Genomic DNA, 22309 nt, shown 5'->3' with positions numbered 1-22309 from the left:
GAAAACATGTCCAACAAGAAAACTTATACATTAATGTTCACAGCAACATTTTTCATAATATCCAAAAGTGGAAACGCTATCAACTGATGAACAGATCAATAAAATGTGGTATTTCATACACTGGAATATTATTCAGTGATAAAAAGAGCAAGTACAGATATATACTACAACATGGACGAATCTTTCAAAGACTACACTAAAAAGTATGCTAAGTGAAAGAAGCCAGTCACAAAGGATCACATATCATATAATCTCATTTATTTGAAATATCCAGAATAGGCAAATCTATAGACAGTACATTAGTGATTTCCCAGGGCACAGTTTGGGGTAATGAGAGGTGACTTCTAATGGGTACCAGATTTTGGGGGGAATGACAGAATGATCTCCAACTGGTGGTGACATTTGCATGTATCTGTGAATATATTAAATGTCATTGAATCATATGTTTTAAATAGGTGAATTTTATGCTTTGTCAATTACCACTTAGGAAAGCTTTATTTTAAAAAGCAGCTAGATGATCTTTTGTCCACAAAAGAAAAAAAAGGACCATTTAGAACCTCCATGAAAAATATGAAACTATATATCAAAGTTACGGGCTATTATAGTTCGGATCTGTAAAGTTCCCCAAAGTCTCATGAGTTGAAAACTCAGTGTCCCCAAGCTGTCAGTGCTATCGGGAGGTAATGGAAACTAGGAGGTAGGGACTAGTTGGAAGAGGTGGGTCACAGTGGGAAGGGGTGTGTGCATACCTTCAAAGGGTATCTTCTGTCCCTGGGCCTTTTCTCTCTCTGATTCCTGGATGCCATAAAGTAAGCAGTTTTGCTCTAACACGTGCTTCCAGCGAAGATACTCTCTGCCTCACCACAGGCCCATAATCAGCGGGAGCCATGATTATAACATGGACTGAAGCTTCTGAAACTGTGTGAGCCAAAATAAATCTTTACTCCTCTAAGTTTTTTTTTTTTCAGGTATTTTGTCACAGTGACAGAAAGCTAACTAACACATGGTTCAAAAGATGAAGAAAAACAAAAATGTGATGATAACTGAGCAAATCGTAGAGAATGAAAAAGAATAATGCATTTGGTTGGCTGCTTAAAACTGTCCACCTCTGACACAGGATACATTTTCTTTTCTTTAGAATTTTCATTACATTTTCTTTTCTTTAGAATTAATCATTCTTCCTGGTGTTGCACTAAATAACATAACTGGTCCTTTAAACCAGGGACAGTTGGGGGAGAAACAGAAAACCACCTTGTTCTTTTCCCCAATGTAGTTCAAGACTATTTTGTAGCTTAGTTATTCCTGATCCTTTATGATGAAATTTGAAGCCAAGATCTTGACTCCTCTGGTCAATAAAAGGACAAACAGTCTTCCAATCACTTGAAGTCACAATGTAAAGTCAATAATGAAAATGTCGAGATCTGTGTCCCAGTCAAAACCTGGAACTTCATTTGAATTTTAGCTTCCCACCCTGTCATCAGGCAGGCAGCAAGCAAGCCCACAGAGGGAAAGGCATGGAGGGACCACAACCTTCTCTATTTCCCTATTTTTGTGTCTACTTCTCCTGAGCCTGCTATCTACAGTTCTGACATTTGAATGGGAGAGGGTAAAGGAGAGGCCAGGGCTGTGACTGTGAATGTATGACTACTAGTCACCTGACTATTAAAGTTTGATCATGGCAGAGTGTAGAGGGGACTCTCCTCACTGGGTTTCCCACTGGCTCCTCAGAGACAGCTACTGCTTGACTTGGACATCCAGCCCAGCCTCCTCCTGCTGTGGTCTCCCACCCCTGGTCAGAATGTAAACTCACCTCAGCCTGTTCTCTCTTGCAGGGTCTTCAGACTATTTGGAAGTATGCACCTTGGGCTCAGCCTGTAAATGTTCAGTTATTTTCCAACTGCAGTCTTTATCTCTGAGGCCAGAGGACACTACACCAGCCCTTTCTATCCCCTAGGCATGAGCCTGACACCAAGTCAGTCAACACCACGGGACCCGGATCAGGTTCTCCAGTGCTTAGCCGTCTAACACACACACTGGAACATGGGGACCATCGCAGCTCAGCTCAAGGCCCCAGGTGAACCTGAATTAAAAAATCCAATTCTAACATCCTAATACAATAACATCCACATAACAAACATACTATAAATGCCACTGCTTGTTTTGTTATTTGATAAACTATTTACAGACAAATGTGAATGGCATAATATAGTTTAAGAGCAAAATATAAATGTTACAACACTGACAATATAAAGGTAGTGGTGTTACTAACAAAAATTGGGAGGTGGAATGAGAAAAGAAGTGGAGGAAAGCACTGATTTCTTTATCTTCTAAAAGACAGAGTCAAAAGACGCTATCCAAAATTGAAGAGCTAAGAAACAGAAGCTTATAATATCATTTAAAATTATAAACTCATCAATTGGTGAAACAAAGGTATTTTTTAGGAACTGGGAGAAGAAGGAGGAGAGGTAACATAAGTGTGACAAGTACTCCACTGTCAGCAAGATGGGACCACCCTCGGGGCCACTAAAACCAGAAAGAATGGCGGCTAACTAGGGGAGAGTATAAACTTTAAGTGATGAACAAAATGTTACAGAGATCTAAGTTTTAATTTTAATAGAGTAAGAAAGTTAATGAGCTCCTCCTTTGTTAAACAAAAAAGATCTTTCCCCTTTTAAAAGGCATTTACTAAAGCTGGACACAGTGGTGCATGCCTGTAATCCCAGAGGTTCCGGAGGCTGAGGCAGGAGGATCGAATGTTCAAAGCCAGCCTCAGCAACTTAGCAAGGCCCTTAAGCAACTTAGTGAGACTCTGTCTGAAAATAAAAGAATAAAAAGGGCTGGGGATGTAACTCTGTGGAAAAGCACCCCTGGGTTCAATCTGTAGTGCCAAAAATAAAAATAAAAAAATAAAAGGCATTTACTAAATTATAAAATGTCACAGTGGTGTGTTGGAAATACAGATAGGTAAAAGATTTTTATGTATTATGTATATAACACACCTATGTTTGCAAACATAATTGCACAGAGGTGAATCATACCCCAAATTACACGACTCATTAGGGGACCCGGGATAGATCAGGTCTTTCCCTGCATTAGTGTGCCGAATACCTACTAACGCAGGTTGTTCATTTAGAAATCACTCTTTTCTGTCACTAAAGAGCTCTGCCAGGCAACTCTTTGGAATTCTTGGTGTGGCTGGAGGAGGTGGGTCACGGGGTGTGTGCCCTGGCCGGGAGCTCCCTGCAGCCCTCCCTCCCTCCCTCTGCTTGCTGGCTGCCCTAGATAGAGCAGCACTCCTCCAGCACACCCTTCCTCCGTGAGGTGCTGCCTCGCCTCGGGCCCAGAGCAATGGACGCGGCTGACTGTGCACCAAACCTCTATAACCATGAGCCAAAATACCCTTCTCCTACTCCAAGTTGTTCTTGTTGGGTATTTTGGTCACAACACTGCAAACCTAACACACACAATGAGTTAATCCATTCTGGGACAGGCCATACGTTTCTGTTGTTATCTTAAACAATACTGAGAACAAGCAAAAACTAATTTAGCTACTTGCTCCAGGAAATACTGGCTCCTTAAAAGTAAGACTGTGTGTTAACTAACAAATTTATCAACTTCATGCATCAAGCTCTATTTCTAGACCATTCTCTTGCTGAATTCCCAATCTACTCTGCTGATCCCAACCAGGTGCCTATATTACCAGGCTCACCATAAAACCACCCAGCCAGAGTCCTAAAACATTATGAACATCCTCTCCTTGACTCATGCTTTCTGCGAAACACTGACAAGAAGATTTTCTTTCTTACTGAGGTAGATCTAAGAAGCTGTAGTTTTGCTTGATTGACAGGCTTTCAGGGACTCAATCATAGTGATTTAAGACAACTAGATGCAAAAACATTGTCCACACACTGTTCCACAGGCTTGATAGAAAGCCTTCTGTCATTTCAGCTTCAGAAAGGAAGGAATAAACAATTGGTGGGGAGCAGTCTGGTGGCTAATAAGTATTTTTAAGTATGACGGAATCTGCTCTAAGGCTGGCTTTCATTATAACAAGTGACTTGGCAAAAAGTTTATTTCTAAGTTTTAGCAATTATGGTTGCTACCAAACTCAACCTGCTAATTAAAACATACCCACATTGGCTTAAGCCACTTTGCAAAACAAGGTACTTCATGGGTCTGGATTTTGCTAGGAGATGGACCACCAGAGAGTGCTTTCCATTTCTGAGAATCCCAGATTCTTATCTAATCCAAGTGCCAGAGGTAATCAGAGGAGAGAAATCAAAGCTCTGTGGTCAAGAGACTAGGTTACACTAGGCAGCCCAGAGTGCCTTCACAATGTCTAAAAGCACCCTCTGCCACCATTAGTTACTCACTGACACAACAGAGTAAGAGACTAGATCTCCTCTCAGAGATTTTCTCAATGAATGATAAAAGTAATTCATAATGTGCTTGCCTAGCATTAGACCCCATTTTACATCTTATAGTTTCAAAATGCATTGAAAGCTATCTTTTGTTCCTCAGAACATCCCTCAGGGATAGGTGTATTCTCACTGAACACAGTAGGGAACCGATTAGTTCATTTTCTTGGCCACTCGCCCTTTGAAGGTGCCAGGACCGAGACACAAAAGTGGACCATCTGTACTGTCTTAAGTTATTTGTGCCTCTGATTCTTTTGAATGAAGGATAATGCTCCCAAAACTCTGGCCAGTTTGGATAGTGAAAAAGAACTGGATAGTCACAGAAATGAAAATAATTTATTTCACTTATATGTCACACTCCAAATAAGCCACCGGCAGACCCCAGTGAGGTCTACTAGTTTGCTAATGAAGGCAGAGGTAAAATGGTACAATCCTCCCGGAAAGCACTGGAATAGGACCAAACCCCAGGGTTCTTTCTAATAATAGTTCATCTGATTGTGAACTGGATGAGCCAGTTAATTCCTGAGCTACTGATCCCTTATCTATAAAACAGGAATCATACCTGCCATACAAATCCCATGAGAACAATTTTATGAAAGAACCTGGGCACTGTACACATGCAACAATGTACTAGTAACCATTCTAAAGAAAAGAACAGCCATCCATCTTTATGCCTTAAAAAAACAGAAGGAAACAACAATAACAGTTGAGTTTCTACACAGAGAACTTACAATGGTCTGTTGAAATGCCCAGCTGAAACTAAAATTCCATGAAGGTTATTAAAGAGGACACTGGAAATCTATAATATGAAAGTTGGAAGACTCTGAAAATATTGTTGTGATCTAAGCCACTCATTTTATAGACACAGAAATCAAGAGCTTCTCTAAGGTCACTTGATAATTAGTGGTAATGTATAAGTATTAAAATTCAGATTTCATGAACTATTGAAATAAGGAATCATTCTAAATTATCGACAGTCATGAAACATTCTTGAAAGAACTAGACCGCGGAAGGACAAAGTTTCTGAGCTCGTTTTGTATATACACAGATTCCTCAATTGCAGATAGGACTTCTCACCTCCACAGTTCTTTGTATCAATGGAAAAAAAAGGACCACCCTCTGTTTTGTAGCATAGCCAAACTATAACTATTTCTGACTAACTGGTAAAGGCAATTGCTCAGTCTTTTTGGACAAAGTGTCTAGATATCCCACGACTCTCCCTCTAAGATACAATAACATGAAAAACATCTGGGTCCCCCAGTGACTTTTGGGAGAGTTACATTGTCAGCCTAGCTTACCTGGATTAAATGAGGAAGAAAAATAAATACTGTAAACCATTTTTTAATTTCTTTGGGAAATAAGGTTTTGTCCTAAATCTTGAATTTTGGAGAAAAACCAAAAGATTCTTTTAAAAAGAGCCAATGCATTTACCCTCTTCTGTTCCTGGTCTGGGTACAACTCAGTGAGACCCACAGTTCAAAATAAATCACTTGTGATCCAAGAACATCACTGGGGAAGAATTTCATTCTTGATGCTAAAGAACAGAGCTGTCCTTTTACCAGTTTTAAGGTTCTATTTACCCCATCTGCTCCAAACTGACAAGAAAAACAACAATAGCTCAAATTACCACTTTATAAGCAACCAAAATTGCAGGCAGAGATCTGGTCGGATTTTCACAGTGGCAATTCTTACTAAACGTACCACCGAAGAAAAACATCTCATTAAGACAATTTCAATTTTTAACTGAGGTGCCTAGATAAGACAATCTTTGAGGTCATTTCCAGCTCTGAGTCTGTGATTTCTAAATACTTAGAAAACATTTTATTGGAATGAAAAAGGAATGAAGCTTAGAAGAAATAAAGAACATTCTTTTAAAAATGGAAAGTCTTTATGGAAAACACACAACCGAGAATACTAGACCCACAGCTATGCACAAATGCACATACTCCTAGCTTAATCCTATTCCTAGTTACAAATATTTACAAACTATATTCCAACTCTATTGTTTTGTTCTAACATATGAATATTTATCCAAACAAGGAAGAGAACTTAATGAATGAAGCTTCCAACTCTGAGTTTCCATGAAAGGTTGAGTCTGAAGGAACTAGGTCAAACTGATCTTCCTTTGTTCAAAACAGCAAAAATCCTGATGTAATCGCTGCATCAATCACAGAGGGAGCCCAATAGAAAGTGCTTCTCAAAAGGGAATGCTCACGTTCCTGACAACTCAAAATGAGGACAGCGTGCCTCTCAAAGGGCCTTGGTGTGATCCAACCTTGCCCCTCCTGACCTCTACCACCAAAATACTCCCTGCCATCTCTGATGTTAAAAGGGACAAATACAAAGTTTAAAGAATAAAAGTCACTGAGAAAATTTTAAGACAAAAGGAGAAACTTTGAGAACTCACCAGGACCTACATGTCTTAATGGCTACCAAACTAATTCTGCCATCAACAATAAGTGTGTATTGTGCATACTGGCTCTAGAGACAGAGGGTGAAAAAGACCCCTTTCCTCACAGATCATGGTTTGGGGAGACAATCAATGCATTATAAACAATTAAGTACAGAGGCTAATCACACTGAAAAGTCAATAGATCCCATGCTGGAACAATAAAAAATTCAGTTCCTGGGACAAGGAATCACTGTTGCCCGTGGGGGTCAGTAAAGTCCTGTCTAGGTAATGACTACTAAGCTGAAAGTCATAAGAAAAGTGAAGCCCGAATTAAAGACAAGCAATTAGTGCAGGTAGATGATCAGAGAAAATGGAAGCCAGTTTGGATCCAGGAAGTTGGAGACTGTCCCTGGGAGATTGGAAAATCAATGTCTCCAGAGCACTTTGATTACCAAGATTACCTGCCTGTACTACCCCTCCCAAAAGGTTGTAGACAGGGAGTTGTCAATTAATGCTTCCTGGGCTGCTTCCTGCCTGGATCGCTCCATTTGGTCCTTCCCCTGCCCGTCTGAACTCTCCTTTTAGCCATCCCTCCAGTGTCTCCTGGGCCTAGTCACATATGCAGGAAGGAGAGAGAGAAGCGGGGAAAGAGCAGGAGAACAAAGAAAGTAAAAGTCTATAAAAGGGGCAGGGTACTCTCACTTCTTGAATACCAGAATATCAGTCATGGCCCTCTTCTCCCTCCTGAGAGAAGTCTGTGTTGCTAGCTTTCAATAAAACCTGCTCCATATGCCTGCCTCGGTGTGCTTCTATAATGTTCAAACTTCAACATCTTAGGAAGCAGAACTGATCACCCATAACCAGCGGTATCAGAAGGAGCCAGCCAAGCACCCAGCCAGAGGAAAAATGTCCCAAGCAGAAAGTATCCTGAGCAAGAAGCATCGGAAGTGAAGGAGATGGGGACTAGAACCCTAAGTGGCCAAGCCCAAGTCTGTAGAACACAGGCCCACAGGGCTCTTCTGGCTTCTGTAATGGGACATGGCCTCCCACCCAAAATCAGCCACTGGCACATTCCCTAAATTCAGAAAGCTGAGGGAGAGGAGGATGGGCCACAAAGAAGTAAAGAAAGGGAAGAAGGAGTAAACATCCACCAAGGGAGGAATATGGTAGAGTCACCCTTGGTATCACTCAATTGTCCCCTCTGCTGGAAAGAAAACTAGACTTAGGAAAGGTTAGTGGTTCACAGTCACATACCTCTTAGGGGGATGAACTAGGAGCATCTGACAGACACATCCAGTTTCTTTCATTTTATCACAATTTTTTCATTTTTTTGACAAAACAAAAGCACTCTGCACAGATTATAAATGGTATACTACTCATACAAATTGAGAATTTTTCATGTATGCTATCAACTAAAGCTCAAATGATCCATTGTTAAACTCAGAAAAAGTTTTTTCTAGTATAACTCTTAAAAATTAATTTCTTCTCTTCATAAAGTGACACTGATTAACATTTTAGCAATCTCTATATGATCTTCCAAATATGCAATTCAGTCAGGCACAGTGGTGCACAGCTGTAATCCCAGCAACTCAGGAGCCTGAGGCAGGAGGATCACAAGTTCAAGGTTCAGCCTCAGCAATTTAGTGAGACCCTTAACAACTTAGACCCTGTCTCAAAATAAAAAATAAAAAGAGCTGGGGATGTGACTCAGTGGTAAAGCACCCCTGGATTCAATCCCCAGTACACATAAGTAAATAAATAAATGAATAAATAAATAAATAAATCATCATAGTAAAAACATAAAGTTTAAACGTCCAACAATACAATAATAACTGAAAATACAAGAAATACAATAGAAAGTTGCTTAGCAATTTTAAGTGATAAACATGTAGAGTCCTCATACATGGAAACATAATATTAACTAATATTAGCCTAATTAATTTAATATTAAAAGCACAATATAGTATTACACACTGACTATAAATTTGTGATAAAATAGACTTTTTATTTTTTTGGTATCAGGGATCGAACCCAGGGGTGCTTAACCACTGAGCACATCCCCAGCACTTTTTATATTTTATTTAGAGACAGGGTCTTGCTAAAATGCTTAGAATCTCACTAAGTTGCTAAGGCTGGCTTTGAACTTGTGATCCTCCTACCTCAGCCTACCCAGACACTGGGATTACAGGTGTACACCAATAGGCCCTATAAAAGCACACATTCTTTTCAACACAGATGAGAAATAAACAAAGGAAGTTAAGAAGGATACCTTTTTAGTAGGATTATTTTGTTTAAATTCACATCATAAATACATAAGGCACCTTTCCAAAAGAAAATAATAATAAAGAAATAAATGTCTTTAAATGTGGACTTTCTTAACATCTATCCAGAGCATGGGCTCATGCTCTCTTTATCACTTGGAATTTTCAAAGTACAAATGTCAGGAGAGATTTTCTTACTTTAACTCAGTTTAAGTACTTAAGTATCTTAATATTCACCCAAAAGAAAAAGACAGTACAAAGATGAGTATATAACCAAATATTAATATAAACACTGAACACCCTCCAAAATTTTCTATAGAGACTAAAGCCATGGACAATTGTGGCAAAACACATCTGGGTCACCCACAACAGAGGCTGTGAAGTTCACCCAAAGCTCTGATTTCTCCTGTGCTGCTACCCAATGTATTAAAATGCTACACTGGCAATTCATTCCTTTCAAATACATTAAAAGACTTTCACTAAAAGCAATAATAGATGGAGCTATAAAATGTTGCCTGTGTCACCTTGCAGAGCTGAAAACACTATAGGTTAGTATTTCAAGACCATCAACACAGTGCTGAGATCCATGAATCGGGACATACAAAGATTCTGCAAGGTGCTTCTTATATTTAAGAATTTAAGTGGTTTTGTTTGTTACCTATTGCCTAGCAACCTGTGATCTGTTTAAGGTGAACTATTAAGTATATATACAAAATGCAAAAAACATTTAGGAAATAATTTAACCCCATTTTGAGATGGATAAAAGAGATATTAAAAAAAAAATAGATGTGGGCTGGAGCTGTGGCTCAGTGGTAGGGCGCTTTGCCTGGCATGTGTGAGGCCCTGGGTTTGATCCTCAGCACCACATAAAAATAAATAAAAGAAAAGAAGAGATGTTCTTTATGTAAATAAAAAAAAAGAAGAGATGTTACCCAGAAAAAAAAAAAATTTCAAGTAGTCTTCAATTCAAACGGAATATTTTATTTTGAATATTTTATCTTGAAAGTTAAATAAATTCCACCAGTAACTGCCTATTTTTCACAGTATTCTCTGAACCAAAGTGGCAGCACAAATAAAAACAAAGCATGAATAATTGAAATGTTCTAAATGCCACTGAATTTTTGTTATACCAAATTTTGTCAGTAACAATGGTCACAGTATATGTCTATATTACTAAAAAAAATACAGTATTTATGTGATAAACAGACCGTATACCAGATCCAAGCAACAAAATTCTGAGGCTGTCCAACAAGGACATTCCAACAATCAAAAGTCAGATATTCATGATTAATGTATGAGATTTTCTTTAAAAGAACAAAGAAAAAAAGAACGTGCAGAGTGGGGAATGGTTGAGGGTGTAGCTAAGCTAGACTGGCTGTAAGAAAATGATTTCTGAGGCTGGGCAATGGCTACAGAGAGTTCATGTCTGTTTAAAACCGTCCACAGGGGCTGGAGTTGTGGCTCTGTGGTAGAGCACTTGCCCGGCACGTGTGAGACCCTGGGTTCGATCCTCAGCACCACATATAAGTAAATAAATAAATAAAATAAAAGATCCATTGACCACTAAAAAATATATTTTTTTAAAAAACCATCCACAGTAAACATCTTTTAAATAATATGGGTTTAGAATGAGTTTTAATCCTGGAACTAGGAACACACACACAGTGCTGGGTGTGTGAGAAGCTTAAGATGAGTCAGAAAACCAGCAAAAGTATCATCTTTATTGTTCTAAGTACATCCAACTTCTTGATACTGTGCATTGTTAACTTACTTTTTCTAATGAACAAGGAAGCTCAAGCGGCAATGGTTTATGTAAACAGGCTTCATGCCAGCACACTTTATAAAGGGTACGGAGTTATAATATCCACACATACCAGGAGTATCATAGGCCTTTTCCAAGTTGTTAATCCGATGATTCCAGAGAGTATCACCTGCAAGGATAAACAGCCTCATCAGCCTAGAAAATGAACCAATGCCAGTAAACTAATCCCCAGTCTCCAAAGTATGTTGTTGTTGTTGTTTTAAGTACTGAAATTTCAAAGCATTCTAAATCAAAGGTTTAATACTCCCACTGATTTCCTAAAGCCTGGTGGATCACTCCAGACTACCTTCCACTTCCAAGCCCACAAAGCATCTTTGTTGACGGTGTTTATTTTTCCTTAACATCAATTAAGGACACACAGACAGAAATTAGTCTCTCCTGGACGCTGAAGGAATCAATCAGTATTTACAGTTGAGCTCTCCACTTCCAGTAAGCACCCAATCTGCTGCCAGAGTCAGCCTGGTAAGGTGTGCACCTGCCCACCTCCCTTCCTTAGCGATGGCGAACTCTTCACAATGGTAGAGGCCTCCATGTAGAAGTCAAAAGCCTGGTTTCCATGTACCCCTGCCTCTCCGCCACACACCTGCTCTCCCTCTCACCAGCCATGCTCTAGACATTCTGGGTTACATGCTTCTCTCTTTGCTGCAGTGCCCTCTCCTCCCAACACCACTCTGAACTGCCTGAAAACTCCTACCCATCCTACAAAATCCCAATTATCCACCTCCTTTGACGATCCTTCACTGATCTCACCACTCCACGCTCCTGGAAGTCCTCTGCACTATACTTTTTCTTCTTCGAAAATTCTCCACTGTAATTAATTTTAGGGGTGCATCTCTGTATTGTCCACTGTGAACTCCAATCTCATCTCTGAATCCCTAGCTGCAAGCACAATACCTCTCACATGGCTGGCAACTAATGAATGTTCCTCAGTTTTTATTACACAAACAAGAAGGAACTACCTACAGTGAGAAAGATTTCATGTTGTAAAAAGACATTCCAATAAACAGCAAGCTAAGATTCTCCATACAGAACAAGTATGTTGCCAAAACATAAACTGGAAACCCAGGTCAGCCTTCTGGATAACACAGTACACTAAGCCATCAGGAAAGAATAGCCAAAGTAGTTAGTATTCAGTCCAGGGACATCCTGATGCCATCTGAGCACACTTACCTCTGTGAAGTAATGTGCATCTGCAGTTATAAGAGCTTTCCATCATGTGTATGTTTCACTTGCCAAAATCCCTCAAATGCACCAGCTCACAATTACAGCTACAAATCAATAAGGATTTTACAATGTCACTTCAAACTCAAAGCATACAGGCCCTTTTAAAATTGCCCCATTTCACAAACTCGAAGTGAACCAATCTGCAGCACCAAACCAGCAGAGGACCAAAACCCACACACGGGTAGGTAGGCAGTGATTTCTTTGTATCCCATCCATGTTTCACTATCTGCCTACCCAACAAGCACTATATCCTTCCAATCCCCTTAAATCCAACAGGATATTGCCTCCCCCTCAGCCATGTCTGCCTAGAGATGCCAAGGGCTTGTGACTCAATCGGAGTGTGTGGGTTACATCTACTTTATAAATCAGAACTGCAATCCAGGAGACCCACAGCTCCAAGTTCCCACTCCGCTTCCAAAGAGTTAACGCTGTGACTTTGACCAAGTCACTTCCCTTCTCTGCCCCTCACTTGGTTTCCTGAGAAATGCCTTAAGTGAGGGAAACCAGCTCTCTTCTGATTCAGAAAGTTGACCCCCTGTGAAAACAGCAGTTCCTCAGAAACCCTGACATCCAGTATGCACGTCTCTGTGTGTGACCATGTGGACATGTGCTTCCCGCCTGCCCGTGGGACTTCGCTGAGGAAATGCCAGCTGTTTTTGTGAAAACATAACTGAAAATTGGACTGCCCCTGAGGGAAACACAAACTGCCCACTTGGGTCAAAAATAACTGTGCTGTGAATTATCCACTAGTGTTTGTTATTTATGTCACAGGTCTCCCTTATTACAGACCCCTGTGGTTCTGTTTTCAAACATTATATTTTCCATTAAAACCATGTTATTGGGCTGGGGTTGTAGCTCAGTGGTAGAGCACTTGCCTTGCATGTGTGAGGCACTGAGTTCAATCCTCAGCACCACATACAAATAAGTAAAATAAAGGTCCATTAGCAACTAAAAAAATATTTAAAAAAAAAAACATGTTATTAAGGTGAAGTGTCCAGCTCAGGCCACAAAAATCCATACAACAGTGACATGACTAAGCTATACATTCCGCCTCCCTGCAGCCTCCCCATCCCACCTCCTTCATGTTAATTTAGTATGCGTCCATGTTTCACGCATGATCGATTTCTCTCTAAATTCCTATCACTATACACTCAGGTGTATATATTAGTATACCTATGTGCAGGTATGTGATTTTTATAAACATGGATCATAAAAGCACTTTTCCTGCTCTTTTTCTCTCTCAGTAAAACTCATGGAAATCTCCTCATTCCACTGGAATAGCTATGATTCATTTCAGTTTCATGGCTACACAATAGCCATTAATAACCTAACGTAATCTACCATTTCCATATTCGTGGTCATTCACTCTCATTTCCAGTTTTTGGCCTACCAAATGATGCTGCAGTAAACATCAAAAGATACATCAAGAACATGTATCTTTAAATATAAGTCCTTTTACTTTGGTTGGATAAAATCTCAAGAATGGAGTTGTTAGTTGTTATTTGTATTTTTTACTTTAATAATCATGACAGATACAAGTGTTATTTCTTTTTAGGGGGGCGTGATGTCTGGGGATAGATCCCAGGGCCTCATGCACACTAGTCAAGTACTCTGTCACTGAGCCTCAGCCCAAAAGGTGTATTTTATTATTTATTAGAGCTTTAGAGTTCTACATAGTTATTGGGTTCACCTGGACAAATATACATGCATGGAAATGGATTTCAGTTCATGATCCTCCCCACACCCCTTTTTCCTCCTGTCCTCCCTCCCCGCTCCCATTCTCCTTCCTCTGCTAGACTTCCTTTTGCTCATCTATTAATTTATATCTGATTGGTTATTCATGTTATCTGATACAAGTGTTATGTCAAAGGAAGGATTCTGAAACCAAAAAAACAAAAAACAAAAAAACCTATGTTATCTTTATTTCTTCCTTTGGGGTGGTATTTTGTTAACATACACTAGCAACAAACTATAGTAAACGTACTTTAAAAATATGTTCAAAATGTAGGTGATAGATAAGAAATAGCAATAATCTCAAAATAGATTTGACAAAGATACTTAAGACCTTGAGGAGGAGAAATATAAACCTTGTACAGCAATATTAGATGAAGACCCAAATAAGGCATGTATCAAGTTCACGGATTGGAAGACAAACTATTTAAAGACATCACTGCTATCTGAATAGTTTTATGGACTCACATACACCCAGGTTGAATTCCAGCAGGATCTGGGTAAACTACCCTTCTTTACAAAGAGATTTAAGAAACTACATTCCAGTCCCAGGCAGGAGCTGCAGGTGCCTCCTCCTCAATCCTGAACTCTGCACGAAACACCCAACACACTTTCACCCAATCCTTCCTTTTTCTCAATTCCAATGGGTCCCTAAGGCACTTGGGGGACCCTGTGAATGGTGAGGGGGGCAAGGGCAATCAGAGGAAGGAAGAGTTGGATGGTGAGAAGCTTCTAGAATGCTGGCAGCAACAGTTGCTGCAGTTGGGAATGCATCTTTTAAGAGTCAAGACTTAGGGAATAGATGCTCCTGTTTCATCTAAAGGAAGGATGGAGGTCACAATGGGGAAAAGTATTGGGGAAGGGAAGAAAAAAAAAACAAAAAGGCAGTGTATTCAGTGTCTCTTCCTCCTCCGTGGCAGCAGGGCTCCACCAGAGGGAGTCAAGAAGTTCCCTTAGCCATGGGCTTTCAAGGTTCCAGTGCACCACAATGCTACTCCTCGTTCAGCTGTGCGTCTCGTGAGGGCTTGGACCTGGGCGTCCTCACTCAAGTGCTGCTACAGCACCCTAGAAGGCACTCAGCGAGTAATGGCAAAAGTGAATGAATGACTGAATGAAGACCAGAAACAGGAGCTGAGCTGGCTCAAAGATGGCCCAGTAAGCCTCACCACACATCTGCCCTCCATGCTTCATGAAAGTGTGTACCAGCAGCAAGAATCAACTCCATCAGCACAAGATGCAACCTGCCCTAAATGAACAAGCAAGAACCTAGTTGTGAATACCAAACTATCTCTATATGATAATGAAGTTCATTAAATTTTTTTTTCATTCACTTGCAACCCACTTGTAGCATATAGAAAAAGCAGAACCCTTTCTTTTTTCTGATAATGCCAAGAAGGCCTCTGAGATACTCCAGGCAGGAGTCACTGTCATCCACCATGTATGGTTAATGTGCTTTAATTTTCCAGCTTAAAAATCAAATCATTAAGATCAAAAGCTTATAATTCCACTGCCCTATTTTCCTTTGCTAATCCACTAACATGCTTTAGGGCAAAAATGTTCTGGATCATTTGTCAAAAGCTGCTGTGTCTAAACATGGAGATTAAAAAAAAAAAAAGCCATGTTGTAAATGTGCCATGTTTACCTTGTAAATAAGCACAAAATAATTTATCAAACCTTTCAAAAATCTATCTTGGGGCTGGGGCTGGGGCTCAGTGGTAGAGCACTTGCCTGGAATGTGTGAGGTATTGGGTTCAATCCTCAGCATCACATAAAAATAAGCAAATAAAAATAAAGGTATTGTGTCCATCTACAGCTAAAAATATTTTTTTAAAAATCTACCTTACCCTATAGCCTTTATGCTGGCAACTAGAAAAAGTATGCTGGGGTGTGGGGGGGTGTGAAGAGGTTCTTCCCTTTCTATCTAGCATGACTCATTTAAAAAAACTGAGAAAGTGGGCAATTGGCTATTTTTACTGTACGCATGATCGTTATGGTAATGCCCTGCATAAAACAGGACCATTCGCTTTACTTTGATTACAAACGGCATTGATATTTTTAAAACACTGATAGTGTTCCAGCATGCCCCAAGCCTGGTGCTAGGGTCCAGGGGCCAAGCACACTGCAATATATTCTCTGATTGTCCTCTCACAAGATCAATCCTGAAGCAAAACCACCTACCCAGTTTACAGACAAGCAACTGATAATGAGGAGCTCAATGACATATGCAAGGCACAGAATTTATAAATGTGACTCTGCTGTCATATAAAACAGAAGACTGAAAAAAAACCAACAAAATTCCATTTAAAATACTAAACCAATATTTGACCAGTATGATAGAAAATATGTTGTTTAACTAGAGGAGGTTTCAGAATGTTTACATTAGTTTCTTCCTTGAGTCATTCATTCCTTTTTATGTTATCACTGCATTTTTTTTAAATAGGTTTACCTTAAGGTTCACCAATATCTGTCCCTTTATAAGAAAGTGGAATATTGCCAGAGAACCATGGACTTGGGAGAGGTGTTATCAAATTCAGATCACTGACTTAGAGCAGAGAGAAATGAATGGATGCAGATGATAAATGATATGGGGGCTCCCAGAGAAAAATGAAAGACAATAACCAATTCTCCACCACTTGCCTGAAATATATCCAAAGAATCATACATGTCATCAAAGTTAGGAATTTTGTTTTTCTGAAGCAGGAGAGACAAACCAATGCAACTCTCTGTACTCCTTAATCAAATCTAACTCAGTGTGGTAGGCTGGATCTCCCATAATTCCAGTGGGATCTAATTAATATTAACTAAACACACTCCAAATTGAGAGCCAGCACTACATGGCCTAAACACAGACATCGAGTCCTCTATCACTACCCACCAACTTCAGGTCGTTTTGAATGGTGGCTAATCTCTTAGCATCATGAACTTCAGGAAAAACAATATACCGAGTCATTAACCAAGGACACCACGAAGAATATAAATGATCACAGAGTGCTCAAAAATAAGGAGTACATTTAAAATCTTCCCTTCAAGTTGCTGAAAATGTCAGGTATAGAAAAGATTTTCTAAGGACTTGTTTTTTTTTTTTTTTTTAATTTTGAGACAGGGTCTTGCTAAGTTGCTAAGGGTCTCACTAAATTGCTGAGGCTAGTGTCAAACTTCAGATCCTCTTGTCTCAGCCTTCAGAGTTGCTGGGATTACAGGCATGCACCACCACACCCAGTTTGGGACTTGTTAATTCTTAAATGTAATTTTAAATAGGTAAAATATTCCCTCAGGGTTCAGAGAAGCGATGGAAATCTAAACTCTTACGGGGATATGTATTAAAAAAAAAAAAAAAAAAGCAGAATTATGCTGTGTTCAACAAAACAGTATTTTCAAAGTGAATATATTTGTCCCTTGAACCTAACTTTATATCAAATACATAACCAAAATTTTTACTAAACCCAAAAGATTTGCCAGTTCAGCTGATATAGCAGGCTATAACGTATGTATTGTTTATTCAAAGCTTGAAATATGAGGATATTCTTTCACTGTGTTCCTATGTGAGTCTGAAGTAACCTTAGACCTAAGTTGGCACTTCAACTCAACTACCTAGCTTCATTTGCCATCAGAACTTCTGAGTGGGCTTGGGGGTGTAGTCAGTGGTAGAGCACTTGACTAGCAAGCTCAAGGCCCTAGGTTCTAACCCCAGCACTGGGAAGAAGGGGGTAGGGGAGGGAAGGTAAAATAAGGAAAGGAAAAGAAAGGGAGAAAGTAATTCCAGTAGACAAATAAACATGGAATGTCTGTACAATGAAATATCATTTCACAATAAACAAACAAAATACTAATAAATGCCACACCTGTATGAACCTTGAAAATATGCTAAGTGGAAAAAAGTCAATCACAAAAGACCACATAATGTATGATCTTATTTATATGAAATGTCTAGAACAGACAAATCTAGAGGGACAAGTAGGTTAATGGGTGTGTACCTGGTTAGAGGGCTGGCAGAGGGAAGAAAAACGGGGGTTAACAGCTGATAATGTTTGGGGGTAATGAAAATTCTAAAACTGATTGTAGTGGTTTGCTTACACAACTCTGAACTTAAATGAAAACCACTGAATGATAGCCTTTAAAGGGATGCATAGCATTTGTTCACTGCATAACAATTGACCAAAACCTTAATAAAGCTGTTTTTTAAATTTCTGCAGCCCTCAAATTATAATTTTGCAGTTCTCCCCTTAGCTATCTCTAAATCAGTTTCAATGTGCTATTAAGTCCCTTCTTGCAGAAATACATGCTGAAATATTTAATAGCTGAAATTATGATATCTGGAATTCATCTTGAAATAATCCAGTGGGTCTTAAATAGGGGGAGTGGTGTTGGGTATAAAGTGACCAGATGTTGACAGTAACTGAAGCTGGTGATGGGTAAATAGGACTGGGGGGCTGATATGATATGGTCATTATACTCTTCTTTCTACATTTGATGAGATTTAAAATTTTTATAATGAAATGTTAAAAGTAGACAGACTGTCTTAAGACTTCCTGGTCACTTCTATGCTGTGTCTCTAAGCTGGTTACATTTTTTAAAAAATACTTGCACACTGAATGAAATATTTACACATGAAAAGATGTGACGCCTGAGATTTGCTTCAAAATAAGGGAACTTAATCTGACAAATGGACTAAGAGCATGAAAGGTCTGATTCTTGTCTTGCTTGGAATACCCAAGCTTCTGGAGTCTATCAGAGCACACAAGGTCAACAGCAGAGCCCAGGGAAGAAACTGTTGTTGAAGTGGGGTGGTGAAGGGCATCTGTGGGCTCACTGCACAGTGTTTGTATAAATCTGAAACTTCCACAATACAGGTTTTTTAAAAAAACAAACTCACCTACATGAGTTCAAAACTTATAACAAAAGTGAGATTTTTTTTTTCCTCTGACATACCAAAAGATCATGATGCCTAATGCTATCCTCTTAAAGTTATATTTAATTGTTCTACAGATGCAGTGTTCATTGGTTCTATTGTCACCACATAAATTCTGGGGTCAACCTCAGGAACAGATCACAAAATAATAATAATAACCTACACTTACAAGGTTGCATACAACCTGGCGGGCCAAAGTAGGGGTAACATGTAGAAAAGAACTTCTCAATTCCAAATCCCTGATTCCTTCTCTGCTCTGATTTTGTGACAAGGATATGCCCAGCTGGTGAGCCTAGGATATTGACCTTCATCTTCTGGTTGAGGACCTGTTTTATACTTTATCAAATCCAGTTGTGGCTTGACTGACATCTAAGTGCATTTATTTGTCTCTGAAATAACTCACAATTGAAAATTAATTTGGGATCTTAATTTTCAAAGGGCAAAAATTTTTAATAATTCAAAACTAGCTAGGTTGTGGCTCAGTGGTAGAGGGCTTGTCTAGCTTGTCCAGCATGTGAGGCACTGGATTCAATTCTCAGCACCACATATAAATAAATGAATAAAATAAAGGTCTATCAACAACTAATATATATATATATTACTATATATATTATATATATGTTTTTTATATATATATAACTAGCTATCTTTGAAAAAACAATCAATTTTGATTTTACAAAGAGCAAATTCAAAAAAAATGGTATGCAAGATTCTGGTGTATGGTATTTAGAGGACGGAAGCAGAGCTACCATTTGGTTGACGGTAGACTGAGAAGTGGAGTAGGAAGCACAACGGAGCTAATACTTAGCCTCCTGGAATTCCCATCCTTCTGGGATTTTCCAGAACTCACATAGAGGACAATGGCAGAATCCAGGAGTAGGGCCACAGGGTGGGATTTTTGTCTATATGATGCACAAATTGTGAACTTCACTCACCACAGCATGGGATGCCCCTCAATAGGATCATCAAACATCAAAGTATTTCAAAAGAAGAGCAGATTGGCACCCGATGGAGTATAAAATTTCAAGTTAGGCTCAAGGAACCAAATGTTCTTAATGTTCTTATTCAAACAATTATTTTGTGTTCAATTAGTTCTCTCTACATTCTTAAAATCTGGTCTTGAATCTGGGTATGTGCGGACCTACAAAAGCACAGTTCCTACAAATTCAAGATAAACAGTCATGAGGGATCTTAGTAAAAAGTGTAGGCATTGCCAGACTTTTAGATTTAGTTCATAGAAAGGTTATTTACTTTACTCATCTTCCACAATCATTTCACAAAGTCAGTTTCCGAGTCTCTCGGTCTCCAGCAAGCCTCAAGGGATTGGATGCCTTGAAGTTGTAAAATTGTTAGGAGACAGGGGTGAGTAGCCATTCAGTGTTCACAGATGATTGCTCACTTATAGTAATCTTTTTAAGTAGCCAAGCTTCCCTTGTCTTCCTGACTGGACAAGGAGACAGGACTGGTACAGTGCAGACACCTCCAGCTAGCTGCCTCACATGCCTGGAGCTCTGGCAAACTCATCCATAATAACAGGTTTTGTTTGAATCAAATTCTCCACAGCAGCCTGCATGGCTCCAGGAACCCACTGGGGGCTAGGGCCCTCCTCTAACGACCAGGTACAAACAGGCAGTTACACACACCCTCTCATTACCTCCTGAACCCATCCCCAAACAGAGCGGAGCCATCTGACACAGATATATTCCATATTTATGTGTGTCTTGATGAGAAATAAAAACAAATGACAACCCAGTCAACCTATCACTTCATCCATCCCACCAATACACTATATGCCAGGCACTGTGGATACACCAGTGGACAAAATAGACCAAAACTCTGCCCTCTGACAATGCAGTAAGCACCAATGGCCAAAAACAAAGTTTATCATTTTCCTACCACTTTCCTGTCATCCACCCCCATCCTTCCAATCTCTCAAAGGGCTGGATATCTTTTGTTTTATGCTATTAGCTTGTCCCGTAACAGTACAACCCTTTAGTCTGCGAAAAAGACACTGCCCAAGTGTATGTAACCCAATTCACCCATGAAGTTGACTGTCTCCAAACAATTTTTCCCGACTCTCAACATCTCAAAAAACTTCAAGTGGCCTCAGGGTCTGTGCTCCCCAACTGCATCCCGGAGGGCCAAGCCAGTGGTAGTGGAGGGGACTGGCCAGAGGCCGCGAAGGAAGAGGGGTGTGCGCGTGCGGTACTCACCGAGGAGCCAGCCCAGAATGGGCATGAGTTCTTCACCTGCGGCGAGCTACTCAGCGACAGCGCCCCGAAGCTCAGCGCCACCATGCAACAGCCCAGGATCAACTGCAGCAGCCCGAGCGACAGCAGCGGGCGGGCGGGCAGCAGCGCCGAGCCAGGGGCGGCGGCGGCGGCTGCAGCGGCAGCAGCAGCCCGGCGGGAGGAGAGCACGGGCGGTGTGGTCAGTACCCCGGCGGCGGCAGCGGTGGCAGCGCAGCGAGGCCGCGCCGGGGGCTGAAGCGCGCCCCGGGGCCAGCGTGGCCGCAGCGGCGGCAGCGGCGTCTCTTGGGCTGCGGCGGCCGCGGCGCCGGGGCCCCCGGCCTGCGGTCCGCCGGAAAGCCCAGCCACTGGGCAGCAGGAGCCCGGGAGCACCACGGGCAGAGACATGGACGGGCGGGAAAGGGAGCGGCCGCCGGCGGCGTGGAGGAGACGCGGAGCGGAGCGGAGGGCGCCACGCACTGGGCACCGCGGGCGGGCTTCTAGGCGGAGGGGGAGGGAAGGAAATGCGCACGGCCCAACCACTTGCTGCCGCCGCTGCCCCGGCTCCGGCCGGCCGCACCCACCTGCCGCCCGGCGGGTCCGCCTCCGGTCGGCCCCGGGCACGCTCTCACTCTCCCCAAGCACGTCCTGAGCTCGCGCCCCGCGGCCCGCAAGTGCGCCACAGCCATGCAGTCCTCGCCGAACCCGTGCCGGCTTCCTGGCGTCCAGGAGGGGTTCCCCGCCCCAAATTTTTAAACAAGTCCCTAGGACTGGGAGGAACCCCGCAGCCAGGAGCTAGCCCCCGACAGTCCAAGAGTCTGTCCCCACCCGCTAAGCTGGGACAAGAGAGAAGCGCAAGGGAAGCGCGTGGACCCTCGCCCCTCTGTGGTCATCCTAGAGGGGCCTCGGCGATCTTTAATGCGAAGAGTCCAGCTTTATACTCCCCCAACCCCCGGAGAGGGATACTAAGAGGAGGGACTTCGGGGCACTCGATGGGAAGAGGTCTAAGCCAAGGACTTCGGGAAGGACGAAGCCGCACGAAGTTACCGCTCCCTGACGCCTTACACTACAAGGGCGAGCAGATTCCCGGCTCTGACTTTGCGTGGCAGCCGCGCGGTCTGAAGGTGGAGGGCGGCGGGAGCATTGGGGTCGTAGGGGCGGGGCGTGCTTTCCCGCACCAGGGGGGAAGCCAGAGTGAGAGGGCGAGGTTGCCTTGGAAGTAGCCAGCATCCGAAAAAATATTTTAAAAAGGAGCTCCACTCATGATCTTTATTAGCATCATCTGGTAGAACATAGAATCCCAGACTTCCGAGGGAATAGCCTA

General features: G+C 41.3%; 1 protein-coding gene across 2 annotated transcripts in view; it reads right to left on the bottom strand.

Annotated features, from left to right (window-relative positions):
- Entrep1 (endosomal transmembrane epsin interactor 1) overlaps nucleotides 1-22026 on the bottom strand; it is a 62858-nt gene extending 40832 nt beyond the window's left edge. Inside the window, exons 1-2 of one of the 2 annotated variants that reach the window (XM_047525371.1) lie at nucleotides 20971-22024; nucleotides 10946-11002 (exon numbers count right to left, since the gene is read on the bottom strand). In XM_047525371.1, coding sequence (XP_047381327.1) covers nucleotides 10946-11002; nucleotides 20971-21393 — 480 coding nt within the window. In that variant the 5' untranslated portion in view covers nucleotides 21394-22024. Of the gene's footprint in view, nucleotides 1-10945; nucleotides 11003-20970 lie in introns of both variants that reach the window. The other variant, XM_047525373.1, reaches the window with a different exon arrangement.
- Nucleotides 22027-22309: the final 283 nt, after the last annotated feature.

Source organism: Sciurus carolinensis, chromosome 14 (genome assembly GCF_902686445.1).
Source record: "Sciurus carolinensis chromosome 14, mSciCar1.2, whole genome shotgun sequence".
Lineage (NCBI taxonomy): Eukaryota > Metazoa > Chordata > Mammalia > Rodentia > Sciuridae > Sciurus > Sciurus carolinensis.
Note: the sequence above shows the minus strand (reverse complement) of the source record. Positions and strands in the feature narration are given on the sequence as shown.